Source organism: Rhinopithecus bieti, unplaced genomic scaffold (assembly GCF_001698545.2).
Source record: "Rhinopithecus bieti isolate Rb0 unplaced genomic scaffold, ASM169854v2 scaffold_3040, whole genome shotgun sequence".
Lineage (NCBI taxonomy): Eukaryota > Metazoa > Chordata > Mammalia > Primates > Cercopithecidae > Rhinopithecus > Rhinopithecus bieti.
Genome location: NW_016804657.1, coordinates 337,505 through 352,002, shown reverse-complemented (window position 1 = coordinate 352,002; position 14,498 = coordinate 337,505). Strand labels below are relative to the sequence as shown.

The window sequence follows — 14,498 nt, the reverse complement described above, 5'->3', positions numbered from 1 at the left end:
CTTCACGGTGATTTTCTTCTGAACATTTGAATAATAAAATTATTATTATTATTGTTATTAATTTTTGAGATGGAGTTTTACTCTGTCGCCCAGGCTGCAGTGCAGTGGCATGATCTCGGATCACTGCAGTCTCTACCTCCCGGGTTCAAGTGATTCTCCTACCTCAGCCTCCCGAATAGCTGAGACTACAGGCGCACACCACCACTCCCGGCTAACTTTTGTATTTTTAGTAGAGGTGGGGTTTTACCATGTTGGCCAGGCTGGTCTTGAACTCCTGGCCTCAAGTGGTCTGCCCGCCTCGGCCTCCCAAAGTGCTGGGATTACAGGCATGGGCCACCAGGCCTGGCCTGAATAATAAAAAATTATTTTGTTTAATTAAACTCATGAATAGCTCATATATTTTCAATGCCATACTGAATACCAAATTATTTAATGCACTATCAATATAAAAGGTACTTCCTACTTGTGCTCTCTCACAAAACTGATGGCACGTATATAGTTTAACATTCTTCCTTGTTCAACCAACACCAGAACTGTGCATGTCCCCATGCCATTAGATTATTTTCAAAGGTCACTTTTAATTACTACATAATATTCCATCATGGATATACATCTTAATTTTATTATCCACATTCTTCCTGTTGAGGTTTTTATCATCCCCAATTTTACAGCCTCTAGACATATATGACATTGTAATGACAATTTTGATACATAAAAGTTATATGTTTGGATAACTATTTTGGGGCAAATTTGGTAAAAAAAAAAACAAAAACAAAAACAAAAACTGAACTTACCAGCCTCAGCCAGTGCTGCAGCTACTTCATTCTGAGTTGAGTAGATGTTACAAGCAGACCAGCGGCACTGAGCCCCCAGAGCACAGAGTGTCTCAATCAACACCTGTGTAGAGGTACAGGAAGACAGGGTGAGGAAGAGAAGGGCCACCCAGGAATGGAGAGCAAGCCTCAGCAAGATAACAATACCTATCAACTCTGCACCAACAGGCGCTACGCTGGGAAGTTACAAAGGGGTGTACTCCAGCCATGTGGTGCACTGGTGTTTAACTTTACATAAAACGTAGGTTTCTAAAACTCTTAATAACATTTTATAACAATCATATGTTTGCAAATCTAGACTTTCCTAGGTCAAGTTTGCTGAAAGTGGGTTTATACAAAAAAACCCCTGGAAAACCCCATTATTGTGTAACAGGGAGATCCTACTAATAGTTAGCATTTGGAGGTTGGTGAGTTAGGAAGGAAAAGTGAAACAAAAAAAAAACTGATTTCTTTCTTCCCCTTATCAGAAGTCCCTCTTTTCTTCCAACAAACTCACCGCTGTCTGGGCTGTGATGTGCGTACAGCCCACTATTTTAGCACCAGCCAAGGGCTTCTCCCCCTGAGCACGTTTCCTGAGTGAAATCAGAGCAGACATGTCTGTGAAAGAACAGAGGATTTGAGCTAGGTCTGCACTAGCAGTATCATCAGTTCCTGCCCCAGGGCTGGTCTGGATCTGTTGAGATACGGTGAGATGAGACAGAAAAACTTTAAGCCTATTTTCATGATGACTGGCAGCTTCAACAGCACAGTAATAGTGGAGAGCGGTCATGCAACCACTTGGAGTTTCTCTCTTCCTCTACTGCTTCAGCTTTATACACAGAGGACTGAACAGAGAATGAAGTAAATCCTTAAAACTGATCAAAATGAAGGGTAAGTCTCATCATCCATTTGGGAAGAGAGGAAAGTAGTTAAGGCATTGGCTAATAGATCCCTATATATAAAGTCATCAGACCAGAAAGACTGTACCCTCAGCTGAAATCACTAACTTCTGTTTTTCTATGCTGTCTTACCGTATCCTGTCAGTCTACTTGGTTTCTCTACTCTCTCTCAGTAAAGAACATGCCTTCAATGTGTAAATAACACAAGAGTAAAGAGGACCTTACTGGGAGTGGCTGGGGTAGGGAAACCAAGATTTAACTGTTTGTCAGTCACTTTTACTCTGCTCCAGCAGAGGGTGCTCAGGACCAAACAAGACGCTAGGTCACCACATCCTTAGCTTAAAACCCTTCCTCATCAGCTGTTTCTGGGCAATCTGGGTCTCTGGCATTGGCAGCTATAGTAAGATCCCATATAACCAACTACCAAGTAGTGATCTAGGACTTGCCAATTCTGCCATGTAGATCTTTGAATACGGTGGTGGGGTGGGGTGTGGAGGAAAACAGAAACTACTCTGTGTGTCATCACCACATGCTGAGAACAGAAGGAAGAGAGAACAAGAATCCTGAGACTCAAGTTCCATAGAGAGAGAAGTGTTTATCCGGAAGTCCATAATACTTTCTTCCCAGTATACTTTCAAGTCAGCTTTCAAGTCTTAAGTTGTTTGTGGATTCTGATGGCCAACAAGAGGGTCGTTTCTCTTCCCCTAAACCACTCCCTTTCTTTACCTTGCTCTGCAATCTCAATCTCCCGGCGTCCAAATTCTGCCTGCTTGATGTTCTTCACACAGAAATTGCTGCTGCCCTTGGAGTTGGTTTGCTGCTTCTCTCGGGGAGAAACCTCGTCATCAGAGCTATCTGTGTAGGATGCAGCTAGAGCCAGGAAAGAAAAAAACAAGGATAGAAAAACCTCAGTGGCCCCAACTCTACAGAGCGCAGTCCCCAAGGGACTTTCATTTAAGTCAAGGGAACACTGTTAATTGGAGTTACCTTTTATAACCCTCCAACTTCTGCTCCTCTAGGTTCTACTTGGTGGTATGAATGAAAATGTTGTGGATGCTTCCGTGTTGCAGCTCTTTCACCCACCCTAACAATATTATCCCATTAGTGCCTGTGAAAAGGGACCACTGATTCTAAACCTGTACCAGCTATAGTAATCCCAGCTAATAGAGGTACCTGGTCCCATCTGGATTGGAACCAGACCTGGCAAAAACAGAAGAACAATTTAGGGCAGATAAGGAATGGTATTTCTGTAGATTACTGGTTCTCAAATTCAAGCATCTGTCAGGATCAGATGGAAGGTTTGTTAAAACATATATTGCTAGACCCCATGGCCAGTTTCCCATTTGGCAGGTATGGGGTGGCACCTAAGAATTAGTATTTTCAACAAGTTACCAGGTGTTGCTGATGCTGTAGTCAGAGGACCATGCTTTGAGAACCATGGGTATAGACAAAAGTGATTAGATAGTCTTACAAGGGATTTTACACTAAGTTGTGCTCAAGGAATAGAGAAAGAAAGAAATGGCACAAAAGGCAAGCAGCTCTGGTTCTATTGATAGCCCTGGGAAAGTCTGTCAAAATGACCAACTTAAAAAGCGGTTTCACATAAGAGCCAAAAATACCACTTATCCGACAGATATGCAAGAGGATATACAACAATCATTCCTTACCTCTCAAATCACTTTCTTCCTCTCTGAATTGAGTATTTTCCTCATCACAGTTTCTAGTATACCTGGACTCTCTCACTGACTGACTTCTATATACAGGTCCTCCTCCGGTCCAGCTAACACGAATACTACTAAAGCTTATCTTCCCCATGATGACAATTTGACCGTATCACTAAGCTTTTTAAAAGGCTCTAATACATTTCTGTAACATGGCCATCAAGATCTTTGAAGACTTTTAAAAGCCTTCTTCAGTCGTTTTATCGTTCTTCCTCTCATAACTCAATTTTCACAATTAATTTTCTTCTTTCTCGGCTACAATTAGCCTGCTTGTCACACACCACTTTTTATCTGTCACTCCAAGATCACATATAATGGCTTTTCATTTATGTTAATCCTTAATGTTAGTAATACAATGTAAAAGGTATTCTGGCAAAGGACAATGAATGGCTTTTGGTACAAATATCTCTGCTGACATTAATAGCAATCTGTAACCTCTTAAGCTTTTAACAATGAGTCTTCACTTAAACAACAACAAAGTTGTATTGGATGCCCCATTAGATGTCCCTAATATTTTCTCCTATATTCAGCTGCCAAGATTCTATATTCTTTTCCATGCTAATTTTCCAATACATACTCTGTAGTTGGGAAGGACACAATACGAAACAGAAAAAGACTTTATTTATAGAGAGTTAAGACAGGAGGAGAGAACTACAAAGAAACAGAGCTGGAGTCACATTATAGTAGTCTGAATCTTTCCTACTCCAGAGGCTAACAGGGAGGATATTTCAACAGAAGGAATAACCTAATAAATAAAAGAAGCCTAGATACTAATTTTATTGTTACAATCTAAGCAGTCTTGGGGACAAGAAAGAAAGAGATAGGTGGCAGGATATATTTCATGCAAAGAAATCGTGCTTCAAAATGCACTTCTTTTTTAAGGCCAATTCTGTCAGCCAAAATAGCATTGATTTCTTCCCTTTGAAATGCGGGTGGATCAATGTGGGAATGGGAACTAGCCCAGTCCTACCAACTGGCCACTGGCCACAGACCACACACATAGACAGCCAGGGGAAAGAAAGTCTCGAGTCGACAGAAGCTTCCCCAGCTACTAGCCTGGCTGCAGAACATTCTCAGTGCCCAGCCACTAAGAGTTTTCAGCACAAAGGTGGGCAGTCATAACATGAGGTATTTTCAGATTGCTAAGTGAACACCACTGGTAGCAAACAGGGAAGAGAGATTAGAGAGGACATAGAGTTCATTCACACCTACCTGAACTGTAGCTGTCAGTGGAGGACTGTGAAATAGAGCGAGACAAAGATCTTCGGCCAGTTTTGGTGGGGAATTTGGTGAACTCCTGCATGTCATCAGCAAACTGGATTTGCTATATAAAAGGAAGACAAAAAGTTGAAAACTTGTAAGGAAAATCAGTGAAATGTTTTCTTTTTGTAAGGTTATACATTGCCTTTCCTAAAAGCCAGTGTTGTCACATGGCTCCTACTAAGCCAGCAACTGTCCCACCAGAAATGGGGAAAGGCCGAGGCTCCCAAAACGTCAATCACTGTCTCCTCCCAATTGTTTCTGCAGGATTTGGGAGAAGGGGCTAAGGTTAAGACCCAACTTCTTTTAGTATTTGTCCAATTTTACAAATCTTTCTCACATTCTATCAAGTTTTTTTTCCCTCTTATAACCCTGACAGATTAAACTCTTTACCCTTCTTCCCAAATCTTTCAGAAAACAGAATCTCATAGTGCTACTGGGGTTTTTTTGGTTTTTGTTTTCAGAATATTCTCTTGTAGCACATTCCTAAAGTTGGCAATGGTCTTGCTTTCTGAAAGAATTATAAAGAGATGCCTAGAAATGGTGATGGGCATTAGGGTGCCAATACTCAGAGCCCAACCATATGTCTATACTTCACAAAGCCAATGTAGTATCTCCAGAACCTTCTATCGTAGTAAAAGTTTAAAAACCAGAATATAATTATAAAGAGAAATTGAAAAACCCACACACACTATAGTAAAATCTAACTCATTAGGACTAATTTGAAGGAAAGAGAAAATAAGGACTTGGTAAACTCTGCATTAAAAACTTCCTTAAATGGGCCAGGCACGGTGGCTCACGCCTGTAATCCCAGCACTTTGGGAGGTCAAGGCGGGTAGATCACGAGGTCAGGAGATGGAGACCAGCTTGGCCGAGATGGTGAAACCCCGTCTCTACTAAAAATACAAAAATTAGCTGGGCTTGGTGGCAGGCACCTGTAATCCCAGCTACTTGGGAGGCTGAGGCAGGGAATTGCTTGAACCTGGGAGGCGGTGGTTGCAGTAAGCTGAGATAGTGCCACTGCACTCCAGCCTGGGTGACAGAGCAAGACTCCATCTCAAACAATAACGACGACAACAACAACAAAAACAAACAAACTTCCTTAAATGAAATAAGTCAGAACTAGATAATTCTTTGAAGAATACTTGGAAAACTGGCTCTAATCAATAGCAAATAGCTTGCAACTGATATTATTTATAGATTTATAAAGTGTGTAACACTTTTATTATACGGTTTAAACCTTCCTCCTGAACTCCTGTTTAAACTCTGATAAACCCTTTCTTCAAAATAAAATAAACTTCACCATCCTGAAATAAGCAGGATGGTTTGAGAATGTGAACTGAGATTCTGTCCACAATCTGACTAAATCTGAAAAGGTTCCCATAGAGAATCCATTAAGCTAAGTCTTTAGCAAATACTCTGGAAGTGTAAATGACTACAGATTAAAATCTTCTCTGTATAATACTGGCAACAGGGTTATAGCCTTAAAGCCAGGAACAGTAAACTACCCGTTAGTTACAGCTACAAAAGCTTCACCTCCTCTTTCACATGTACCCTTCAGCTAGGGGAGCACCAGATTGCAGTGTAGGAATCAGGTTTAAGTGGGCAGCCTAGGCATAAGCAGCTAATATAAACAAATTGAAAACGGAATTAGCAGGACTCCACAGGTAATAAGGCAGTAATTAAGGGAACACAGGTTTGTGTTTGCAACTTTCTAGCTAGCATGGTTTACAGCAAGAATGAAAGCAGAGACCAGCCATGTAGTAACAGCCATGGATACTATGAGTAGTAGGCCTAAGATAAAACCCTGGGGGTACTTCTATTTAAAACTTACCCTAGTTCAGTATCCAGCTGGGCAAGTTTTTTTCTTTAGCCTACTCTGTGAAATAAGGAGGTGACAGAGGACAGATCCTGTTTAATTAAATCTAAGGACAGATCCTAAAGGCATGGAAGGGAATGAGCTACCTATGCTGGCATTTAGCCCAGGGTCTTAAACATGTGGGAAGGCATTCAATGAATATCTGTAGAAGGAGTGATCCTTTCAAAATCCTTTCTTATGTTTCCACACAATTAGGATTCAAAAAAGGAAAGGAAGAAAAAAATACTTTCTTGTGTAAAATAAATCAATCAAGCTTCAAAGATAAATAAAAAAGTAAATAAAGACTCAAGTCAAACCACATATACTGCACCGGAGCTTAACAAATATCTTTATATATCCAAAGCAGCTTTTTTAGTTTAAGTGCTAAAATTTTAACGATAAATAGCTTAAACATCAAAAGCACAACTATCTTTCAAAAAAAAAATATATATATACTCATTGAGGTGGCCACAGGTCAGCATTTGCCCTTCTAGATAGGATTCCTCACTGCATGTTCACATGATTTCTGCTGTCAGCAAAGCTAGTTTCACTGAAGAAATTAATCCAGGACCAAGGTAATGACTTCCAATTCAATATGCTGTTATTTTGGTGATGGCAAAAAATACAGTCACGAGACCATCAAACCCTCTTAACACTCTCCAGAGGCAGCCCTTCCTCCACCAGCCTCCCTGCTGCCGGCATAATGCAGACTATTCTATTCGGAAGCTGCTCTCCCCTCTGCTATGATTCCTTCCTCTGTTCGCCTTTTTTCAAAGGGTTCTGGGCATGTTCCCAGATACCAGGTACATGGAGGGTGAGGGTGGGGGAGGGAACTGCAATAACGCTCGCAGTTTTTTAGATAGAGAGGTGGCTGTGGCAAGAGAGAAATGTTTTCTTCAGCAACTTAAAACTGAATAGTCGTAATTTCCCCTTATATTAATAAAGCTCATCAGTAGCCTAAAGCTAAGCAAAATCCTTCCCATCTAAAAATACTGGACTGTGTTGCAAGCAGCTTAGCAGCTTACTAACCAGTGCAGTGCCCCTACCTCCCCATCTCTCAAAAAATGAATATGGTCCGTATTTGAAGTGGGTAGAACGTTAACTCAAGCCATGGCAAGGATGAATGGGTTGTGTATTCTTGCAGCTGTTTGACATTCTCACCACTTATAAGGTGTCCCAGCAATACAAAGATGCATGAATACCTGGTCTTCTCTTCCACCCCAAATTACATGCTGAAGAGAATCTGTGTTACAATTGATGCTGTGGAATACATCTGCTCTGCCAGTTTCCTCCAGACCTGTTAGCTCCACCGGTTATCTTCACAGCTAGCAGCTCTGTTTTCTCTTGGTGAACTACCTCCTGGAGCGTTGTTCACCCTCACACTGTAAATATAAACATTGCTGCCAAAAGCAACTTTTGGATATCACAAGTTTTCTCTCCAGATCTCAACAACAGCCCTCTGATTGGGTTGGACTCACTGCATTTAAGGCAAATATGATAATCTGGGCAAGACGAAAAGACTACAAAGTTGTTCTGTTTCTATTAATTCCTATCATTATAATTTCTTCCAAACATTAAATCTTAATTGCTGTGCTTTCATCTTTCTTCAAATCTACCATCTACAAGGAATACCACACCTAAATAAAAAGTAGGATTGGGAAGAGAAGGAATGGAAAGGAAATAAAGTGGTTGAAATGCAGAAAGTATCTTTAAGTAAAAAGTCTTATGTTAAATAATGATGTTATGCTTGAGCACTCACCACCCCATAAACAGCCTTACCGACAACTGAACAAGCACACCAGTGTTCCATTCTCACACTAAGAGCATATTTATGAAAGGCTAGAAGGTCAGATTGACCCATTCTTCAAATAGCACACCCAAATACAGAAGTCTACTTGCTGCGTCTTAAAAACCCAATTAAATATCAGGCCAGTTTAACATGCTATTTAAAGCACCTCTTCAAATAGCTTAGCAGGTACAATGGTTGACTTTCTTCCATTTGATACTGAGAATGGTAAAGAAAAGCTCTACCAAACGAATAATTTGGGGTATATCCACTACCTAGTTGGAAGTCTGCTGACAAAGTGAGCTGAAAGAATTGTGCAGACCTTACCAAGAAAAGGGTAGCAGACACAATCCAAAAAAGTTACACACCTCAAGAGAAGAAAAATCGTATGCTATTCATTTAGTTGATCCTAATTGATATATATATTTTTTACCATTAGAAGCTGAGTTTACTTTCACAAACACACATCCTATATTCTTAGAAGTTAAATAGCCCAGCTACACTCCTTCCCAGGGCCCACCCAGTTTTGCCTGCTATCTCCTGAATGAGAAAGAATTAACAGCTACCAGAATTCCACTACAACATTTTAGCCAAGAAATGGTGATCAGGATAATATCTCTGGTGCATTATATTCTTTAATCATCACATTTGCTAGGTACCAACTAAGTATCCAGTGCTACTCCAGGAAAGTTCTATGCAAGGAAACATGGTCCCTTAAAATCTGTAGACATGTTTTGACCCACAATATAGTAACATAAGTGGCTTTGCCATGGAATTTCACTGCTCCATGAGGAACATGCCAGATATTATAGTCTTCATAGCCTTATCTGGATATTGTTTAACCTAGGTTTGACTTAGACATCTTGTCAAATTTGTTATTTCAAATGCCAATCTAATAGCTTTTAATTTCCTCAGAAAGGTTTCTTCCTAAGGGTAAAGAACTAGATTCAAAGATAAACAGCAATTACTAAGAAAACAAATCATTAAGAAAGTGTAACGTAGAAGTAAGCAAAGCAGTCTTTCTTACTGCAGAGAATTATTTGAAGGGCTAGTACCCCTCTTTGGTACACTACTGATTCTCTGGGACATTCCTAAATTCATATATTCTGTCCCATTGACTCTCCGAGCATATTGTGTGTAGAGATTTTTCTGTTTAGAAATTATGGTCAGCATATTTCTTAGCAACTGATCAAAAAAAAAGTAACAATAAAAAACTAGAAATTTTAACAAGCTCATCATTACTAAGCATAGTGTGTTAAAACACTTTTCGATTCCTACATCTTTTCTAATCCCTCTTTCACACATATTTTCTGGTTAAATTATTCTTTCTTCTACAGATTCTACCCTCACCCACTCCTTTTTCAGAGGAGAGGAAGAGGATATGGCAGACAGCCAAAACAGGTGTAACACCTTTACTTCCTTACTCTCTCTCTCTCTTTTTAAAGAGACAGGGTCTCACTATGTTTGCCAGGCTGGCTGCAAACTGCTGGGCTCAAACAATCTTCTCACCTCCTGAGTAGCTGGGACTATAGGCCCATACCACCCTGCCCAGTTTTTCTTGATATTTACCAGTCTGATTCCCATTTCAGATGAACCCAAATAAACAGTTATAAATAAAAACCCACTCCTTGGTACAAGAAATACACATGTCTGAATACCTTTCACCTCAAGTAAAAAAACGTTTCCTCAAGAAAGGAATTCCCTTCCCAACACAATGCCCCAGACACACCCACCGAAAACAACTTATCTCAAGGGCATCAATCTCAGGCCAGAGTTGAATCCACAGCCACCTCCAGTCACTTCTTCCATTCCCACGTGCAGAAACCAGTCTTCTGAGACTCACCAGGTTTTGGCTGCTCCCTGCTCTCCTTCCCTGTCTCAAGTTTCTTAAGTTCTCAGTCTCCCCAGATGGGGCCTGAGTTTCTGGGGGGAGAGGGAGGGCAAGCTGACTAATCTCAGCACATATCTTCCCCCCCAACTCCCGCCTCTGTGTCTCAACAGTAACAGGATATAACACACACACAGCTAGAATCCAATTCCACAGTCAGAAGCAATACTCCTTTCAAAGTAGGACTCAACTAGATCTTCTGTCAATGCTGGCGGCAAGAAGAGGTGAGGCAATACCAGGCTCCAAACTGCTGAGTCACTTAAAAGGTAAGGAACATACAGCTTGAAAAACTCTGCCAAAGAGTAGTTTGACCCTTGTGAGCTACTCCCCTCTCTTCCTACAAGACAAAACACTTCACTATTATCTCCCAAAGTGCTCCAGTCAATATGCAGGATCGAGGCCTGCAACTGTCAACTAGAAATAAAAATAAGAGATTTAAAAAAAAAGGCAATAAGTAGGACTGAAAAGGGCTTCCCAATCTTTTGACCACAATTTTCAAAAGAATGTAACACACATCCAGACTGTTTGAATACCTATTTAGCTATTTACTACCTACCCAGTTGCCTGACCTGTCCATATTTCTCTTTTCCTCAGTCCCACCACCAATAGCATATAAACACATGCCAGTCATCTCTGTTTCTCCCACCATTGAATTATAATCAATTCTAGGTTTTAAACTCAATACAGGTGACTGAAGAAATCCTGGTTCCTGGAACATACCCACTACTTTAGTGATAACACTAAAGTCTCCTCTCCCACCTGCTACCCTCCATCCCCACTTGCTAGCACCACTGTTGTACTTTGTTTACTTTTCCAACTTTATTATAATCATTTTCAGCATACAAAAAATGTAAAAGCATAGTATAATAAACACCTGTACTCTCCACCTAGAATGAATCTTTCCATTTTCCATAATAGGTTTTTTCTCTGTATATATACACACAGACACATGCATACTTTCACATGGTCCTGTAAAAATAAAGGTTGCAAACATGAACATTACCAATAAATTGTTCAGAATGTATCTTCTAAGAATAAGAATATTCTCCTATAGAACCATGATGACATATCACACTTAATATTAACAATTATTCTATATCTTCGTATATCCAGACTGTCCAGATTATATTCAAATTTCCCTAATTTTCTCAAGAATATTTTTTATATCCCAACAGTCTCCTCAACCCTGCCAACCCAGCATGGATTCAAGGTTCATTAAATGCAGTTGGTTGTTAGGTTCCTTAAGCCTCTGCTAATCTAGAACACTCTCTCCAATGTCCCCCACCCCCTTGTGATACTGGCTTTTCTTTGAGGAACCCAGATTAATTGTCTCATAAAATCACTCACGTTTTGAATTTTTCACAGGGTTTCCTTCCAATAAACTGGAAGTTCAGTTCTGAGGTTTTATTAGAAAAAGGTTAAAATTTCCTGGATTATGTAGTATATTTCACCTTGCATCATTATCAGGAGGCACATGTCAGGTTGTTCCACTATTAGCAATGCTAAGATTGAGTCCTGGTTAAAGTGAGACCATCAGATCTCTCCTTTGAAAGGTACATTTTCTCTTTTGCAAGTAAAAGTTAATTTGTAGGGCGATACTTTTTTTCATCATGTTAATATCCTATTCCCTAATGACTTTACCATGTTAATAATCCTTGCCTGAACCAATTATATTGGGAAGGTTACAGAATCACAACTTGTATTTTTCTATCAATCCTTTCACATTAGCTGGCATTCTTTTGCAAAGAAAACTCTTCTCCTTTTGTCATTCAGATTTTTATGTATTTAACAGATTACACTTAATTACACATTAATTGCACTGAATACTCATATTGGCTCAAACTGGGCCAGTAGGAGCCTCCTTCAAGCTGGCTCTTCTGTCCTTTTGACATGATTCCATTACAGTCCTTCCACTCGTTTTGACAAAAGAAGATATACCAGGCTCACCTTATTCTTCCTCTTCTCCAAATCCAGATTCAACCATTTCTCTCAGGAGCCTTTCTTTTAGGAGGGGGTAGTATTTAGAAGCTGGTATCTGGAGTAAGAGGTGTGATAATTGCTATTAGAGATGCCTCTACTCCTAGGTTCTTTTGGTAGAGAGAGAAATCAATCCTTTTACTTATGAGTTCATATTGATATTTCTACTTCAGATTTAATATTACCTTTTTTAAAAAAGGTTTTACCATTTGTATGTCATCTCTGATAAATGTTTGATTTATTCTATAATGCATATAAAATAGTTTCAAAATGACAAGACTAATGTTATTATGCACCAAAATGTACTGAGTGAAGTGTCAAGGTTTCACTGAAGTTCTTCTCGTCCTCAGAATATATTTCATAAAGATGTATAGTCAGAGTACTACTTTCTGAGTGACTGAGTAATCAATTTGATATATTAGGTTAGGATTTTATATTTTACTTGGGTTCATTCCCTTGTGTTTGTAAGCAACTTAAAGGTTTCCCTTTTTCTCTTTGATTTTGACATATAAAACATTTACATGTCTCAAAACTTTAAAAGGTATACTCAGAGAAGTTTCACTGCTATTCCTAGCCCTGATACTCTGCGTGTCCCTCCCCATTTTCACTGGTTTCTGGTTTATCCTTTTTATGTTTCCTTTTAGGAATGTGGGAAGCAAATACATATTATTTTCCCTCCCTTACTCAAAAGGTAGCATGATAATATAGTCTGCACCTTGTTTTTTTCACTTGGGAATCATTTTGTATTGGTTCATAGGGTATAAGAACCAACTAGAATAGGCTCAGGGAAAGAAAATGCTGTCAAGGCCGGGTGCGGTGGCTCATGCCTGTAATCCCAGTACTTCGGGAGGTCGACAGGGGTGGATCACCTAAGGTCAGGAGTTTGAGACCAGCCTGATCAACATGGTGAAACCCCGTCTCTACTAAAATTACAAAAATCAGCCGGGCATGGTGGCATGTGCCTGTAGTCTCAGTTACTCGGGAGGCTGAGGCAGGAGAATCGCTTGAACCTGGGAGGCGGAGGTTGCGGTGAGCCAAGATCACACCACTGCACTCCAGCCTAGGCAACACAGCGAGACTGTCTCAAAAAAAGAAAAAAAAAAAATTAAATTTTGTATAGGAAAATATCGACAAATTTTGTCAATATATATCACTGCTAGAATATCACTGATCTAAATAGTTTACAAACCATTTTTGTTGAACTTTGGGCATACAAATAACAAGCATCACTGGTACCACCACCTGAGAGCACTAGATGAAGATTTTTAAAGTTGATTGGACAGGAAGTTTGAAATCCACACTTACTAGTAGGGTGGACACCAAGATCCTGAATGCCTAGATTTATATGACTTTAAGTGCTTTGCCTTAACACCTGTGGCTTACAATTTATAGAGGACTTACATTTTTAAAACTTTCCAGAATCCTTTGAATGTTGCATATATGCTTCACAAATGAGAAAACAGAAAAGGGGTTGGGGTTAAGTGATTTGCTTACGGCAATTTGCTACCAACACTGAGATTTAAAAGCAAAAGCAAAAAAAAAAACAAAACAAAACAAAAAACCCACCCACAAGCCCAGTTCTATTTTCCTTCTTTTGGAACAGGCTGGGGAAACGGCAGCTTTCTCCTTTATTTCCAAGGGGTCGGGTTACCTTGGAATGGTCTACTTTTGCACTATAAGCTTTCTGAGCTTTTAATACCAGATAAACATTTGTAAGCATTGGTAAAGGAAAATAATTCTTTCAGTTCCAAAAATCTTTACTAATTTTCAGAAAAGTAAAATGATGCAAAGAAATGTAATGTTTTTAAGTCGCCAACGAATTGCCATTGAGAAGTACTGCTCCATAGACCTAGAAAGGGTGGGGAGAGTCCAGTAAAAGCAGAGCTCAAACACTGTGGTAACAAAATGTTTCATTCTAGAATATACTTCCATTGTCTTTTGGGAATGGAGTAAGGAGGAGAACGTATGGGCAATCTAATCTTGACTACTTTTCTAGGACAAAAGAAATTAATTCAGAATTCCCTATTTGTATCATTTCCACCTGTGTTTAAACAAAGATTTTAGTTTAGTATAGTTAAATTGACCACTGATTTTTTTATTTTTCCTCTTTTGGTCACTGGGGAAATTCGCTGGCTATTTCATGAGAAGTTACCATATTCTAAAACATGCAACAGAGAATATACTTTAAATGTGCTTTTTGAAGGGGTTTATCCTGTGCTGAATGGTGCTGCAGGGCTATTTCTTTTACACATGTACACTTAGCACAATCAGAGAATTTCCTTTTTTTTTTTTTTTTT

The 14,498-nt window shown here is 39.5% G+C and overlaps 1 protein-coding gene across 1 annotated transcript in view; it reads right to left on the bottom strand.

The window, feature by feature from the left end:
- Nucleotides 1-14,498, bottom strand: part of AHCYL1 (adenosylhomocysteinase like 1) — a 40,854-nt gene that overhangs the window by 10,375 nt on the left and 15,981 nt on the right. The window contains exons 2-5 of the mRNA XM_017869611.1: nt 4,645-4,756; nt 2,438-2,581; nt 1,330-1,430; nt 795-897 (exon numbers count right to left, since the gene is read on the bottom strand). Coding sequence (XP_017725100.1) covers nt 795-897; nt 1,330-1,430; nt 2,438-2,581; nt 4,645-4,756 — 460 coding nt within the window. The remainder of the gene's footprint in view (nt 1-794; nt 898-1,329; nt 1,431-2,437; nt 2,582-4,644; nt 4,757-14,498) is intronic.